Here is an 18,385-nt window from a genome sequence, read left to right on the forward strand (position 1 = left end):
GCAAGCTGGGGTATGTGAAAAAGACAAATTCCTAATACAAGAAATTGTATATGGCTAATAAAGTGATCTTATCTTATCTCTTCCACCAGGCATGTAGTTTTTAATTGCACATGAGCAAAATATATGGGCAAAAAACTACATTTCCCAATGTGCCGCACACATAAAAGAATTCTGTGAAGTATTATCCACAGATATCCAAACTGTTTGTCAGCTAAAGTATTAGCATAGTTCTTGAACACTTCTTTATCTAGCTGGATGACCTTATTCACACCATTGTTTTGCAAGCAATCACAGATAATATTAAAGTGTTTTGAGCAGACCTATCTCAACAATATAATGGCAAATTGCAATATAAACTATTTCAGTTGTTTTGATTAGTTTATAGCCACTCTGTGAAATTTCTTGTTTTCTGAGAATTTCCGTAAAACCAGGCACATTAAAAAATTAAGGTCCAGCTCTATTTATGGCATTTAATGATCTTTTCAGAAAAACAAATACTGGACAGTGACGTTACATTTTAAAATGGAAGCTAGGCAATTATTTAAAATGATTATATAACATAAATACATTCTATTTTCAAGAAATATGAATAGTAGACTAAGAAAAAAAACATCAAATGAAGGAACCATTTGAAAAATATAACTCAACACAAGTGCCACCTAGCAAGCCATCTGCATGCTGAAACCAGTATACGTGCTAATGTGAATTATGATGCGCATTCTAGATGGCTGCATCTGTAGGTAAAGTCTTCCTATCTTGAGTCTATTGTTTGCAACATCCCATGAATGAAGAAATAAATCTTTATTACATTAGAAATAAATCTGAAATTAAACAAATAAAAGTTAAATAAAAGATTGATTTGATTTAGTTACCCACAAAAAGAGAATGGCTTACCATATGCAAAGATGTAATTTTACCTCCAATATTTTTATATTTATAATTTACACTGAACAGGAAACAACCTAATAGTTTTTAATTGGCCATTAAATATTTAGCTTCTTAGTTTTTTACCAATAGACCACTTAAATGTAGGGATATCTAACCAGATTTATAGCTTAAATTAGAAAGCTTTCCCAGAAATCCATACAATTCCTACATTAAAGTCTGTGATTTCAAATTTATAATTTTACTTTCATCACTTTTTACTATTACTTATAAAATAATTGATTAAATTATCTTTTTTATGGACAGAACTCCTTTCTGAGGTACAGTTTTTGAAAAAATATATATTATATATTTGAAACATCATTAGGTCATCTGGAGTTTGATTAACACATTTCTGTCATACTGTACATTAAATGTACTTGAATGTAAAATTAAATCTAATTCCACAACATAATGTTATATTAACTGAAAACACCAATGGGGATGGGCAGTGATTGAGAAATATAGGAGTCTATTACTTTATTATTTGTAACTAACATATGATCAAATGGACTACATAGAAAATAAGGTGAGAAGAAAAGAGAGTGGGAAGAAAAAACAAAATTTCCATAGGGGTTGATATTGTCTTAATTTAGACAGTGTAATAAAAACAGCATTCGCCTCTCTACCCCTGAAAAACAATATTAAGGGATTTTTAATTATAATGTCTGAGAAACTCACCACAATACTACCATTCATTCACTGAGACATTAGCTTTAATTGTTAAGCCTAGAGGGAACAGTATAACCTCCTGGATAGCTAGTGTAATACAGTCTATTGTAGTGCTGATCTAAAAACAGCTTTTCTGAGCTTTTGTAATCACTCAAGATCTGGTTTCATTGTGGTACAGCTGTGTTGTAATTGAAGACACAAAAATTTACAGCATCATGTGATAATATTTACAGTAAAAATTATCTGCGGAAAACAATCAACAGAACCATTGTATTACAAATAAGTATATATAATTCAAGAGACAGTTATCATATTATATACATAGCTATTTGTATTTTTTCCAATTAAAAGGTCAGCATGGAAAAGATACTGTACATTTATTTTCAGTCTATATTAGCAACTGTGGCTTTTTTGAAGTTTAGGAAGCTCCTTTTTTTCTTCTTTTTACAAATTGTGTCTGAAAAGTCTTTCTGTTCTGACTCAAAACGAAAAACAAACACTTTCTCTCCTGTGTCATGTAGGTCCAGGATTTCTGCTGCTGGATCGGAACAATGATCTTCTATAATGTTCTGGACAACACTGTTTTGGACACTTTTTGAAGTTTCCACATCAGCCTGGTTTTTCATCAAAACCCTGAAAATGAAACAGAATTCAAATGTACTGAGAAATCTGAGGAAATGTGTTTTTCAGATTCATATATCAAATAACAGAAAACGTACTCTCCAGAAAACTCTTATAAGTACAGTAATAATATAACTGATTTGTGATGTTCGACTTTGTTGTTATATTGGGATAGAACAATACTTATTTATAACTGAAGAGGCTTAGGTTTTTTTTTATAAAAAATTTCACTATAATAGTACCTAATAGTATTAGTCACTGTACTTTTTGTTAAAGGCACTTGTAGAGCTGTCAGGAATTATTCACAACAGGGATGTGCACACAAACTGAAGGCATTTCACAAGTGTTTGCATTTATATTGTGTTACAGTATATTGACTTTTTAATAGGTTTTGAACTGGGTATTATATTCAACCTTTACTTGTTAAGTTAATGCTTATGAAGTATAATGGTTACATTTTTAAGAACACTCAGGGCAGAACTATTAAAAAGCAACGCACATTTGAAAAATGCAAAATGCCTGTTGAAAACTATAATTACACATGCTATAAAATGAACAGTATAAAATCTGTAGGACATACTGTATATAATAATAATAATAATAATAATAATAATAATAACAATAATAACAATAATAAACTTTATTTTATATAGCGCCTTTAAAGATGGCTTCTCAAAGCGCTTTACAGGATGACAATAACAATAAATAAGAAGACTACAACAATAAATAAGAAGATTTCACAAGATAGGACACAATTATAATTACAACAATACAACAATAACAATAGAGGAGACCGTGGAAGGTGGTATTAAGAAGAGCAGAGGGGTGAAGAATGGAACCAGTTAAGTAAAGGCTTTTCTGAAGAAGAAGGTTTTGAGTCTGGATTTGAAGGAGTTTAGAGAAGGTGACTCTCTAATATCCTTGGGCAAAGAGTTCCAGAGCTTGGGGGCATAGCAAGAGAAGGCCCTCTCGCCCATACAATGTAGACGGGCTTGGGGGACAGTAAGGAGGGCAGAATTTGAAGAGCGGAGGTTGCGAGGTGGGGAGTAGGGCGATAAAAGTTCAGACAGGTATTGAGGTGCCAAGCCATGTAAAGCCTTATAGGTGAGCATGAGGATTTTAAAGTCTACGCGGAATTTGACCGGAAGCCAGTGCAAGGACTCCAGGATAGGAGTAATGTGAACACTTGCACTAGACCTGGTCAGGATTCTGGCTGCTGAATTTTGGACATACTGCAGCTTGTTCAGAGTAGATTTAGATACCCCAGGGAGTAGAGCAATGCAGTAGTCAATTCGAGAGAATACAAATATGTTGATCAGCTTTTCAGCCACAGTTAATGATAGCATAGGGCGTAGTCTTGCAATATTTCTAAGGTGAAAAAAAGATGTTTTGACAGTATACTGTACATGTGGGTCGAATGTTAAGCCAGAATCGAATATAACCCCAAGGTTTTTCAATTTTGATTGAAGCTCAAGTACAGAGCCATCTACAGACAGGGTTACAGGACTGGCTTTACGAAGTTGATGGGGGGTACCAATAAGCATGACTTCAGTCTTGTCACAGTTAAGATGAAGGAAGTTTTGAGTCATCCAAATTTTTATGTCAGAGATGCAATTAGATAGAATAGAGACAGCCACATCAGTGTTGGGTTTGGTATGGATGTATATTTGAGTATTGTCAGCGTAAAAATGAAAGCTGAGGCCATGTGATCTTAAAAGCTGACCAAGTGGGAACATGTAAATGCTGAAGAGCAAGAGAATATAATAATTCTGATGATAATATGATAATTACGGTGTATAAAATTAAAAAGCAAATCTATTAAAATGACTTTTTAATTGAAAAATTCATATTACACAACTGTACATACCTGGAATACACCATTACCATTACTCACTTTTTCAACAACTATATTTGTCTTATGGTATTAACATATATATATATAATGTATATACTGTAACCACCTGAATAAAATGTTATAGTGGCCTCATGCAAGAACAAGAACAGAAGAAAAGAAAAATGAGAGGTGCTGAAACATCTGGCAGCAATATTTGTTTTCAGGACAAATACAGCTGAGTTCGTACTGAGACGGGCCAACAGGAACATTTTATAAATAATCATGAGATACAACAAGCATTAATCTAAAACATTAGGTTGACATTTGAGAAAGATGGATTCCAAATAGCCAGCTGTTTCATACTGAGAAAAAAATTATGGAAAAATAACTTTAAAAGCTTTTTTAAATAAAAACCACCACAATCAGTAATAGATTTTTGCAGTGATGCCAGCCTTTTAATTCTGTGAAGCATCTGCTTCAGTCACATGGGAAATAAGCACATTATAGAGCAGACAGAATAGCATTTGGGGTACAAAAATCTGATCTTTCACAACTATGCATGGATATATATGGTTTACTGTTTTCCCTTTTTTTTCTTAATGGGGTTTGTACAAATGACATTAAGTATTTTTAAGACAGAGTTTTAAGATTTGAGCTGTCCTGAGTTTGTTTTAAGTATACTTCAAAGTTACAGATAAGGAGTCAATAAAATGTCATGGATCTGAAAGTTTAAATACCCATTTTGTTGGTGCACATGCTAAGATGTCTGTTAATTCATTATTAAAATATTTCTGACGGTAGCATAAAACGTTTTCTGTGTCCACTTGGAAATGTAGAAATGCTGATCTCAACCATCAGGGAAACAGACTTTTAACAGCTTTTGAATATTTATTAGCAGCTACCAGTTGCCTTGCAAGAAAACATTCATAGCTTATCAATGTTGAGAATCAAAACATTAAGGAAAAAGAACTCTACTCAGAACAAATCTATGCTTTTGTGGCATACCAATGAACTGAAAGAGAAATAGTTATGAATTCTGAACATTTTCTAAAACATACTGAGTTTAAAAGTGAGTCTAAAGATTATAGATAAACAATTTATTATTAACATTGTTTGCTCAGTCTATAGAAAAGTAAAAGCAATCGTTTGCCTTGATGATGGACATAACAGAGAAAGAAACTGTCATAATATGTTCAGATATAATCAGTTGAAGTTTCTCTGATGTTTCAGACTGAAGAGTATCAGACAATGTCACATCCCTGTAAAATGTTATTTTACTTTCATCAGACAGACTTTAAATGAGCTGTCTAGTTTATAGTTGTGACTCAACATTTCTTTCATTGTAACCAAGAATTTGCTTTACTTTAAATTTCATTATTGGAGTTAAGTGTTGTTTCTAATATTCTGTCACCTTTAATGTAAATGTTAATTTGAAGTACAAATATATTTCTTATTAACAGAAAAAAAAACAGAGCCTTACCTTTCAAACACTTTGTCCAGTGGACCACTGATCACATTTTTACTGATGATGTCTTCTCTTAGTTTAATAAGAAGGGATTTTCTTGATCCATCAGCCCACCTTTTAAAACAGTTCCCATTATGAAAAGAAACAACAGAATTCGTATTTATACTATACATAGGCATTTTTTTTACCTATTTTGAACATATTTTTAATCTTATTTCCACCTCCTTAACTTTCTTACTGAACTCTCAGAAGTAACAATTTCTCTCACCTCATATACATTAATAAACATACTGTATATCCATTCATAGCTGGATTAAAATCATCTGGCATTCTAAAATGATAATATGTTTTTTTCAGCATGCTACTACTGTTATATAGAAAACGGTACAGTATTTTCAATGTGATATCTGTTTACACATTAACAATTTCTTTGAAGGCCCAGTAAAACTTTTTTATATTTTTTTAATTTGGCAAGTCTAACTAGCAGAACTGCAATCATATACCAGCATCATACTACCGTTAAGGGCTCAGTTAGTATCCTTGGCTTTAAGCAGATGTATGTTTCTCATTAAACATTTTAAAAGTCATTTTAATCCTGAGGTTGAAGTCAATCTGATGTATAAATAATTCAGATGTTTCAAAAGTTTGTCTTAATATTAGTGTTTTTTGTTCTTTGAAAATAACATGGATTTGATAGAAAGCTGACTACAAGAACAAACTTTAATACATTATTTAATAATAGGTATTTGTTTGTGCATTATAATTTTTATATTAGTGAAGACACAAATAGCTTTTATTTTCTTTTCAACTATCATCCATTCCATGACAATCTTATTGCCACATTGCTGGTCTACAGAATAACAATGACAAGAGAACTAGTTAAGGAACCATATAAACTGTTTGCATTTCTAGTACAGTAGTTTTTATTTGATTAGACTGCTTTAAACTAAAATCCAAAATTATGATTTCACACACCTTTTATTATAAACAAATCCATTACACTAAAGTAGTTACACTTAGTACACTTAGTTAGTTAATGGTTGCATTACCATTACTGTTGCTTTAGCAGAATATTATTGCACGTACTGTAATACTTCTGCAGAAATTCTTCTTTTTTCACATTTGTGTTGGTCTTTAGTGCTTATCCACAGACTGTTCTAAAAAATATCAAGGCACATTTCTTGTCTCGCTTTGTCATAACCTTTTGCTTTTCCTCTCCCCTCTGGTGACATACCAGCTAGTTGATTACAGCTGGGTTGTGAAAAGGCTCTTTCAATTCTGCCCTGTAGATAGAACTTACAAGGAGGATCTCTTACAACTCAATGGCAGTGACCAGGCTTTCTTAAACATACTATTTTCACTGGCAGTAGTGCCTCACCTCAACCCAATGATGCAAACCAAAGACGCAAAGAAAATGCAAACATCAAAAACGTTCTACGTACAAAACTGTTCTACAGTACGTATGTATATCTGGTCAATTTACAGACCTGAATGATGTGTGTAAAATGTACACTTTAAGATGGTGCATGTACACAAACCCACAGCTTAATTCTTTGACATTCTTTACAAATCTTTATACAGTATAACTGAGTCCCGGGATAAAATAATCTTTTTAAAAAATCCTAATACCTTTTATACCTTTATGCACAAGACAGATGGATATGTGAATATATACTGAATAATCGCACATTGGTTCATTAATACAGTATACTGTGTCTTGTAAATGTTTGTGATGTTCAATAACAAATAATTTATACACATTTTTAAAACTGAATAAACCTGTATGATCAAACACAGGAGGAACATACAAACTCCACACAGATAGCACCCCAGGCCCAGAACTGAACCCAGGGCCCAAGTGCTGTGAGGCAGAACTTCTAACCACTGTGCCATTGTGACACACTTGTGTAGACATCCACAGTAAAACCCCAGAATTTGCAAGGGTTTGGTACCCTGATGCTTCCACTAGTGGCAAATTCGTGATAGCGGGAGTTGATACCTTACAGGGATAACAGGGTATGGATCCATGGTTCATGAAACAAACATTTCCATAGTAATATTTTGTAATATAAATGAGTACTGGAAAGTTTGGTTTTCCGGTTTTCCTCTATAATTGAAGTTACTGCAGATGTAAACAAACAAAATACAGTAGATTACTATTTCTCCTAGATTGTGGGAGAAAACCAGAACATCCAGAGTAAACTCACACTTACAGGACATGGGGAGAACATACAGTACAAACTCCATGCAGTTTGTACCCTAGGAATTGAACCCAGAGGCCCAAAGCTGTGAGATGGTAATGCTAACCACTAGGCCACAGTGCTGCCCCTATACCAAACTTATATTAAAGAAATGATCTGAAACAAGGAGAGACAAAATACACGGTACTATAGGCAACAATAGTTAAGGAAGCATCACACACATGCCACCATGAATAAAGCAAACTACTAATATTAGTGTCTTAATGGCTTTTGTTAGCTTGTCAACAATTTTGGAAAACAATGTTATGCAAATGCAGTAACATAGGAAAACAGAAATTGCCAATGATAATTTAAACTGCGATATCAGTATATTGGTTTGACTGATATATCAGTAGAAAAACACCAATTTGTTCTACTAATCTACTTTCTTCTGTATACTGCATACTTTCTGTAAATATCTATGTACTTTCTAACATAAATATATTCAAATTAAACAAAATATTAACATGCCATTCAATGCCAAAAACAGCATTTCAGGGACATGCCCATGGAAGTGACTCATTTATTTTCAGCAGAAACAGAGTTCTAGGCACCAAACCTTCTGCAGCAACAACCTGGTCTTAAATATGATTATTCATTTATCAGAGCTTGACAACTTACATATCGTTTAATTAGGAAATTTTAAACCATACCCCAAGAATATCAATGTTCTGTTTCTCTACTATACAGTATGCTTACAAAGTAGAAATACTATAAAGTGTTTATCTTAGACTTTTTTTTCAGTCAGGTTGACAGTCTTTATAGAAAGAAGAGAATTACAGCAGTGAAGGATTCATCCTTAAGATGATTCAGAAAAAATTAGCATTATGTAATGCGTGCAAAAAATCATATTGAAGATACTGTACATTGACCAGGGTTGAAAAATGTCTATAATCTATGGGTCATGTTACATATTTGTTGAGGAATTTCTGGGGTTGTTTTATGTGCTGTACTTTATGTATACATTTTCAGGAGTTCACTTTTTGCTGAATGTTCTTGAAAAAGATGTTGCATGTTTACAAGAAATTATACACATGTAAAATGTGTAATGTTTTATTATTTATTCCTGGATGCAGATCTCTCTCCCTACAAAAAATGTTTGGTCCTGTAGTAAATTCCTATGTGCACTGTATGCTACCGTGGAAAACACTGTGAAAACAAAACACCACATAATACAGTAGCAGAAATTTTGCATTCTTAAATATTGCATGATATATCATTGATGCATTATAAACAATATACTGTACAGTACCTACATCTCTGTTTTATAACCAGTCCGACCTACATTCCAATTGTCCAGGGATGTGTGTATAAAGCTACAGTATGTACCAGTATAGCAAGTGTGTTTTGATGAGGTCTACACTGGTGAATTATCAATTTTAGAGAATCGTAAGTTTCCCTCTTGGTGCTATGCTCTGGTTTTGTTACTCCAAACACATACAGAGAAGTACTAACATAAAACTTGCAGAACTATATGCTTGTGGAATGCCAGTGGCCGGAATTGAAATTGTTCCATTTTGACTATAAGCTGTGTTGGTCTCACATTTTTTGAAAGGACGAACTTATTTAAATTGATCAAATCAGATAGAGCTGATTCAAGAATTAAAACTTCTACAGACTCCAAAAAGCAAAAGAGAATGTTCATTTCATTGAAAGCTATTAATTTTCCTGGATAAAGTTACTTTAATCTTAGGCCGGCATCCTTCATTTTCCAGGGTCTAGCAATTGCAATTGAATATAGCTACCAAGTAATAATCATATCAGAGTGGAAGCAAATTTAAAAGAGCACCGAGGCAAATTGCTTCTGAGATTTTGCAAGAACAAAGGAGGAAAGATACACAGCAGAACAGCACAGAATTAAAAAAAAACTGTATAGATCAAACAGCACACCAGATGTGGAGCAAAAATTGTTACTCTGGAGGAATACAAAGAATCAGATTGCCTGAGAAGACTTCTGAAAGGAAAACATTAAATGTTCATCAAAGAGAGAGCAGAGGAAGAGAAAGTGAGCACTGTATTGTTGCAGAATGGGACTCAGCCAGCAGATACATACAATTTATAGCATTTAAATACAGGTACAGTATAAAAAGGAGCTAAAGAAAGGATACTAAAGATGACACAAAGAAGACAAACTTGGGTTAAAACTTTACTTATACATAAAAGGAAAGAAAGTGGAATGCAACTGTTAAGTTCAACTGAGATAAACAAGAAATCATCATTACTTAGGAATGGGGTGGCTATAAAACACAGCTTATGCCTGCTCAGCAAGCTAACCTAATAGAATCTTTCTGATTCTAACCAAATAGATAACTAATATCATAAATTAAATGTGTACATAGGAATCTGCTTTATGTGCTGTTTAGCATGACTTTCTTAAACTAAATCTTTAACATTCCTCAATAGAGTAGGATAATACATTACAAAATGTGTCATAACTGGAATAAAAACGGAGTAACATTTCTTGTCTCTCAATGTACGGACCCTAGAGAAACAAGAAATCTAAAACTCACATATCTCAGTTTTTCAAAGCCTCTAAACGGTACAGGAAGACAGGTGGAGGTTTATGCAATGACACAAACAGAACAATTTCTAAATGAAAACAGTTCTATACGAAACAGACCTTGAACACAAATGGAAGAATAGGGCCATACTGGTGGTCTTCACAGGGATCCCTGCCTGCACCATGCAAAGATGAACTTCCAATGTTAATCCATAAACTCAAGGCATGACAGAGGACACAATGTGCCAAAGAAGACTTCAGCTTTCTCCGCCATTAGAAACCTTGCTATGGCCAAGCCATACAGACAAAATGGACTATATCTGAAGGAGATGGACATTACTAGGCTTGGGGAAAGGATCACTGGAGCAACTGACAAGTAATTAAGTGCTTGTATCTAAATGCCAGGAGTATTAGGAAGAAAATGTGTAAGATAGAAGCTATGGCACTGAATTGTGATTATAAATTAGAATTACAGAAACGTAGCTAACATTGAGTGTTGGAGAAAAATACTTCATTGGCATTCTGGAGAAGCAGGAAAATGAAAAGGGTGGAAGTGTACTGTAGCAGTATTTAACTAAATTCAAACACAGGAATTTAGAGGACTGAAGGGACAGAAAATCTATATGGCCCAGCCATATAGATTTCTTGGGTGTATAATGCTGCCCAAGACTAGGACTGTTAGCCCTTGTACTTGTAATTGTAATTGTACTTTTTTTGGACACTCAATCTGTATAGACCTATGCACATTTTGTACATATTTTATTGTTTTTACAGTGACTATGATCATATTTTGCACACACTTATGTATTTATTTTTATTCATTTATTTATTTTATTTTATATTTATTTTGTATTACTGTACATATTCTAATTTTTCGTCTATTCTGATGTCTGTTTTTGCTTGTCTTGGGCTGGACTGCTGTAACACATCAATTTCCCTTCGGGATCAATAAAGTCTTATCTACCTATCTTACATCAAGTCTTACATTAAGAACCACAAGCATTTACCAAAAGCTACCTATTCTATTTGGAATCATCAAGGGCATTCACAAAATCAACCATCAGGACTTCTTCAGAACCAACAATGAAATACAAACCAGAGGGCATAAATGGAAACTACAGGCAACTAGATTTGACACCAAAGGCACTTTTTTACACAAAGGGTTGTGGGAATCTAGCGAAAGATATCCAGCTGTGTTGTTGTAGGCAACACCTTGACTACTTTCAAGAAATGGCTGGATGAGATTCTAACATAATTTGCACACCACTAATCAACCAGGCTAGTTGGACCAAAATAGGACTGTAATATTTGTAATATTTCTATTAATAAAGGAATTGATCATCTGGTGTCCTGCAGGGCTCTGTTCTGAGTCTCATTCTTTTCAGTATTTATATGTTACCATTGGGTAAGATTATTTGTAGGTATGGTGTCTTTATGTCTATACTGATGACACCTAGATTTACATTTGCATAAAACCTGACATTTATCACAGTGCTTTGTTGATGAAACAACACATTTTACACCTGAACTGTAACAAGACCATGCTGATTGGCACTTGTTATCAAAGTTCTGTGTCCAGCTTTTAAAACTCAGATTTGCAATATTGTGATCATATATTTTTTCATCACTGTGACAGTTCTCCTATATGTTCACATCTCTCCTAGTCTGATTCAGAGAAAATAATGCATGTGTTATTTATTGTAATATGGAGTTTGCAGATGTATGCAAACATGTCCTTAAAAAGTTGCAATATGTTCAGAACTCAGTTGCTTGGATCTTTATTACAACTGATATACAGTACATGTATATAAGCATATCTGTTCTTTTTCTTTAGCATCCTTGCGCTAGCCTTCTGTGGGTGGATCTCACAAAAAATGGCTCGAACAGTTTGACTCCTCACTACATCAGTAAATTGTTACGCCCTGTACACCCCCACATGATTTGTGCTCTTGGCATTCTGGCTTATCATTCCCTAAAACACAGCTCTGAACATTAGTAGGCATGTACAGATATCCTTAGCATAATCTCAACAGCCCATATGAGATCCTGCAAATCATTCAGCATTTTCAAATCCTGTTTTTTTACACAAGCTTTAACTTCAGTTCGGGAGCCGTGGAAGCTCAGACAATAAGGGCGTCTAGCTCCTGACTGGAAGGTCCCGGGTTAAATCCCAGGTAGGGGCAAGCAATGTAGCTTGCTCTAATTCCTTCAGGACGGCATCCAGGTCCACTTAGCCTGCTTTCCAGATGAGTACCTGGGGTTAATCCTTCTGGGGGTAATAAGCTGGCCGGAGTGTGATGCTGACCACATCACCTCCACTTCCAGTGTCGGATGCGTTGAGAAAAATGGTGGCCCTTGCCCCTCATTCCCCATGGGCCTTAATGGCCTGAAAAGGGGACCTAACCTGCCTACCTACCTTAACTTCAGTTCAATTTACTGTACTAAGTTTGCATTAATGCTGCACAGTACCTTCAGATAACAAAACTGTATAGATTAGGATCATTATTATTATCATTCTTTTTATCATTATTTTGAGACCCAGAGATGATCACATCTCACACCCTCTTACTAGAAATTAGAATTAACTTTTCCATCTAAGACACAATGTTGTGTGAATGTTTCCTGTAAACAATATGTTTTATTTAGTAACAAGTCATGCTGTTAACTGTTAAAAATAACTGTTTTTTTTCAATGAAATTATTTAAAAATAATTTTGAAATAAATGTAATTAATTTGTCTTAAAATATCCATTCTAAACCAGTAACACATTTTGTCTTAAAATCTAACTAAAAGTTATTAAATTCTAAGAATGTCCATGTTCAACTTACCCTTTCTCTCTCTCATTTGAAGATGGCTTGGGCAGCAGCGCATCAATGATGGAAATAAGTTCAGATTCTGAAGATGTTGGGAGCAATAAATGCAAGACTTCAAGCAAGACACAGGATGAAATCTGACTTAGCTTCACCAAATTGGCCGCAAACTCAAGATCCTAAGAAACATGTACAGTATAGAAGAATGTCACAAAACATCCATAGGATATGAAGCATCTGATTTGAAAGGGTAACTTTACATTCTTATCTAGCAGCTACTGTATTCACAAAGACTGCTGACAGTACACCACCAGGAAACAATTTCTAATTAGCAATCCACTCATGTGCAAACCACTCATTCCCTGTCACCTGCTAAACGTCTTACAAGACAACAAAGGGTGGAAAAGGGATGGGTACCTCAAAAAATATTTTCCTAGGCTTAAAAGATAATAGGCATGGCTAGTTTATCAGTCAAGCACATGGGACCAAAGTAATACATAGTTTTGATAATTAGTTTTTATTGTTCCTCAAGGAACTACTCATTAATGTTAATCCCCTCCACAGTTGTTTTTCGTGACTGAATAATACATTTTTTAAAGTGCAATCAGTTTCCAGAAGGCAGTCAGTTGCATGGGTAATTACAGAATATTTATCTATTTTAATATACTGAATAGCTGAATATGAAATTGACTTTTGTGTTTTGTTCAACTTATTATCAACTATTTTGCATAAAAAAGCACCAACAGTGACACAAACTGAATGATACAAGTAAGAAAGCTGTGAGAATGTGCCTTTAGAACTAAAACTAGAAGGTGCTTTTCTTTATATAGAGCTGTGGGACTCCGAAATAACCCACCCATCCTTGCTGCTGAAGCTGATACCTGGCTTCTTTAAATTCACAACAGGATTTCTAATTTTCTCTGTGTGGATTGAGCATTTCCAGTGTGCCGCAAATCCAAGAACTCATGAAATATATTAAGAAAATAGACCAGTTGCTTGTGCATCAAATGAAATTACAGACTTACATCTCTATATGTAATGAATAGCATAGGAATCCGCTGGCCTGTTACCAGACCTTCTGGGCATTTTGCTTCGTGTCACAGTACTATTAGCATCTCATTTCTTTACTGTTGTGACTCTCAGAGAATCCTCTATCAATGTTATTGAAATTACTATTAAAAAGTTGATCTATCCCTTTACTGCCTTATGTATATTCCTATAAAGGTATGTGCATGAAAATGTATTATTATACAGAGGCATTTGTGTCTCCATATTGAACAATAATAATGATTATATCACATTTTTACACACAGATTGTCAATAGATTGTAATGTTCCTGTAGTGCAGGATACGTTTCCTACTCATACTATATCATTTTATTTTTAATTCATGGTTGTGTCTTCTGACTTTCTATCAAAAAATGTCACGAGAGAAAACATTGAACCTTTAGGATTGTGCTGGTCACTTTCTTATGTGTAATTTGTCCTTCAATGTACAGTATAGCCTACTCCTAAATAATAGTAGAAATAAGGAAAACAATTTTGCTGTGGAGTTTTAAAAGTCAGTAACATAATGCTTTGGTCTATGACTGAAATGGAAAGCATTTACATGACATTTCATACTTACGAAAGCACTGAATTATGAGAGGTGGTGGTAGTTTCTGTCAGTATGTCAGAACTGACATGAACAGTATGACAATGAAAGACAGTGACATGTACAGAGAAAAAGACAAAGGCAACTAGCAGATGAAGAAAAACTGAGCACAGTACTAAAACTTTAACAGTACTATCACACAAAAATAAACTAAAGGCACTGAATTTAACACATTACATCCATTTTACAAATAAATCTACTCTCTAATTTTCTGCGTGCTAAATTAACTATTTTTTTATGAAACATCTGCTTAAAGCAGTTGAAAAATATACTAGGAATATTAGATGTTCACAATGTTAAATCACTGAGGAAGCATTTGAAGGATGAGTCATTCCCCCCAGAAGGTTACTGAACTGAATCCTGATCATGCTGAGGTCAAAATCATGACAGGGGACGCAAGAGAAGCTATGCATTGACCTTTAATTAGATTGTATGAATAGGTCCATATTCACTGTATTTGTTTTCAGTGCACAATGTGTAAGAAACCTGATTACATTATAAAAATCCCAAACTGTTACCTGGAACTGCATTTCACTGCATAAATGCCATATGCATTACAGTATATCTTATTACCGATATTTGGCTGGGTGTTCCCTGTTCTAAGATACTGTTGTGACTAGGAGCACAGTTGATTGTCATTAAGCCTACCAATGTCAGTAGTTCTCAGCTTTGTCTCAATGTTTTAGAGTTATACAATAGGTAGATTTTGCTGTATTTACACAGGTCCTTTTACTATGTTACAGATGATCAAATACAGAGCCCTTATCATTAACTCAGGTGAAAAACACTCACTGTCACTGTCAATAAATCAGCCGTATCATCATCAGAAGCTGTGCCATGAGGCAGTCCCATTTCTGACTTAAAATCAGATTCTGTCCAGGTAATCTAAACCCTGAGTGTACCAGAATCCAGTGTATTATATTTCTAATATAAGAGTGTTTGTTATCTTATTTATTTTTTTAACTCTTATTCCCTTGATTGTGGAATCTGCAGACTTAGTGATACCTTAGATTAGAATATGTAAATGGTTTTCACTCATTTGTGAACATTTGTTTAGAGAAAGAGATTTTGTGCTGTTTAGCATCCATTTTGTTTATTGCGATACAGGCTCACTCTCCTTCACCTGTTGAAGTCTTTTTGTACTCAGATTATTAGAACAGAATCTGGGGATTTTCAATGGCTATAGAAGGCAGGGCCCTGGAACTCAGCATTAACCACAATCCGCTCATAGTGCAACTGTTGTGTGTGGCATTTGTTTGTTAATTAATTTGTGAATTAATATTTCTTTGGGCCTGATTATTATTCTACTATCATGCTGCTCTGGAGAATTAAGTATGGAAGCCCGTTTCCGCCAGGGAGTAAAAAAAACGCGCTATGGTATCTCGCAATTGCGACTTTGTATCTCAGAATTCCGACTTTATATCTTGCAATTGCGACTTTATATCTCAGACTTGCAACTTAAAAACTCAGAATTACGACTTAAAATCTCAGAATTACGACTTTCTATCTCACAATTGCGACTTTTTATCTCACATTTATAGCTTCAAAATGGCCCACATTTCACTGTCTGCCCCTTTGTTACTGTAACGGATTTGGGTTCTTGGACTTGTGCCCTCGCCACTCCCACCCTAGTTCGTGCCTCACTGCATTGGCTCAAACCCAGGTCTTGCCAGCTGAGCTAGAGAACACTTTCTTTAGCCCCGGCGCCCAGCATCTTCTATTATGCGCAGGGGAGGGCGGTGCTGTCACCACACTGCAACCAGATTGTATAACCTGTATGTCAGCCGGTCTGTTACACTATATTCATAAATCATAGAGGATCATAAGATCTATAGGTCTGAATACTTGTCTTGTACAGTGCCCTGATAAAAATCAAATTAATTACACTAGCTTTTATGGAATCCCATTTCCGCCAAGGAGGCTTCCATAGTACTCAGATGGAATAGTGGACGGTGGGCTCTTTTACAAAGTTTTATTTAAACACCAGAAAAACAAAAAAGGAAACAGAATATGAATAAAAATATACAGAAATAGACACTTCACATCCAGAGGAATTCACAATTATAAAAGCTGAAACGTATACTTTTTACATATTTCCATTGTATGTCTTGCCTTTTGATTCTTTAAATTTCTAAAAAGCATTAATAGAGGGAGCAGTATTAGACCATTTACTTATGTGGATGAAGTATTTTGCCAACATAATTAACAGATTAATAATAAAAACATATCCTTTATCCAAATCGGATCTAAATATAAAATATCAAAATCTTTCAATATCAAAATTTTGGAAATCTATCCAAAACAATATTGGTACAATTCCTTTTTTACTTTCTTTAGCTCAGCTGGCAAGACCTGGGATCGAGCCAATGCAGTGAGGCACAAACTAGGGTGGGAGCGGCGAGGGGCACAAGCCCTAGAACCCGAATCCGTTACAATAACAAAAGGACAGACAGTGAAATGTGGGCCATTTCGAAGTCACAATTCTGAGATATAAAGTCGCAATTCTGAGTTTTTCAGTCACAATTCTGAGTTTTCAAGTCACAATTCTGAGATATGAAGTCGCAATTGCAAGATATAAGTCACAATTCTGAGATATAAAGTCGCAATTCTGAGATATAAAGTCGCAATTGCGAGATTTAAAGTCGGAATTCTGAGATTTAAAGTTGGAATTCTGAGATACAAAGTTGCAAATGCGAGATACCATAGTGCGTTTTTTTTACTCCCTGGCAGAAACGGGCTTACATAATTAAGGACTCACATGCTGTGCAATGTGTATTACCTGAATTTAGGGGTTGGAATTATGAATCTTTTTTTATTTGCTTGTATAGGAAGTCAGGACCTGATTTTGATTTTATTTAATCAATAACCACCTTATTTTGTAATTTTAACATCTCCTTTTTGTAACAATACTTTTGAACATTTATCTGTACAAAGACTGCTTTATAAATAAGTTGAAAAAGCCACCTTTGATTTTTTAAAGTTTAAAAAAGACCTCAATGCACTGCTAAATATAAGATACTAAAGACCATCATTCTGCTCTATACCATCCAAAATGTAATTGTTAAAAAATATCAATTTCCAAATTTCTGAATCACTTGAAAATGTTCCCGAGAATAAAAATGAATTAAAAATGAAGTAGGATGTGTAAGCAAAAAAGAAATGTGAGGGAAAAGTGCTAACATTTTAACATTTGCAGGTTATTATAAATACTTTGATAGCAGTTACCTGATCAAAATGTATATGGAGTGTCTTAAACTCCAGTTGGTCTTTCAAATCTTCTTTTATCTGATATCTTGTGTGCTCTTCTTTCAGTCTAAAAAATATAAAAGAACTGTAAGACAAAGGTCCAAACAACAGGTAAGCTCTGTTATTATTTCCTCTTATCAAATCCTTTTGATGTGCAGTAAGAAACAGCCAAAAAGTATCGACGGCCTTTGAAAAAAGACACAATAAAACTTCTTTAGACACTGTAGAGTTGCGCATTATTTCTATACAGTACATGGAATTCTGATGCCAGTCTGTTGTGATAACATTGTTTCTTCAATGTTATATACACTATTAAAACCCCAGAGCCTCCATTTCAACAAAGACTCATAATAGGGAACAATTCAGAACTGACAGATCTAGAGATTGCGCAAGCATTATTGGCAAAAGTAGATAACATTC

General features: G+C 34.4%; 1 protein-coding gene across 1 annotated transcript in view; it reads right to left on the minus strand.

Annotated features, from left to right (window-relative positions):
* Nucleotides 1-1,309: 1,309 nt before the first annotated feature.
* evc2 (EvC ciliary complex subunit 2) overlaps nt 1,310-18,385 on the minus strand; it is a 98,188-nt gene continuing 81,112 nt past the window's right edge. The window contains exons 19-22 of the mRNA XM_088915261.1: nt 17,945-18,032; nt 13,085-13,245; nt 5,532-5,630; nt 1,310-2,229 (exon numbers count right to left, since the gene is read on the minus strand). Of these exons, the coding sequence (XP_088771387.1) occupies nt 1,980-2,229; nt 5,532-5,630; nt 13,085-13,245; nt 17,945-18,032 (598 nt within the window). The 3' untranslated portion in view covers nt 1,310-1,979. The remainder of the gene's footprint in view (nt 2,230-5,531; nt 5,631-13,084; nt 13,246-17,944; nt 18,033-18,385) is intronic.

This window comes from Atractosteus spatula, chromosome 1 (genome assembly GCF_055471065.1).
Source record: "Atractosteus spatula isolate fAtrSpa1 chromosome 1, fAtrSpa1.hap1, whole genome shotgun sequence".
In the NCBI taxonomy this organism is placed as follows: domain Eukaryota; kingdom Metazoa; phylum Chordata; class Actinopteri; order Semionotiformes; family Lepisosteidae; genus Atractosteus; species Atractosteus spatula.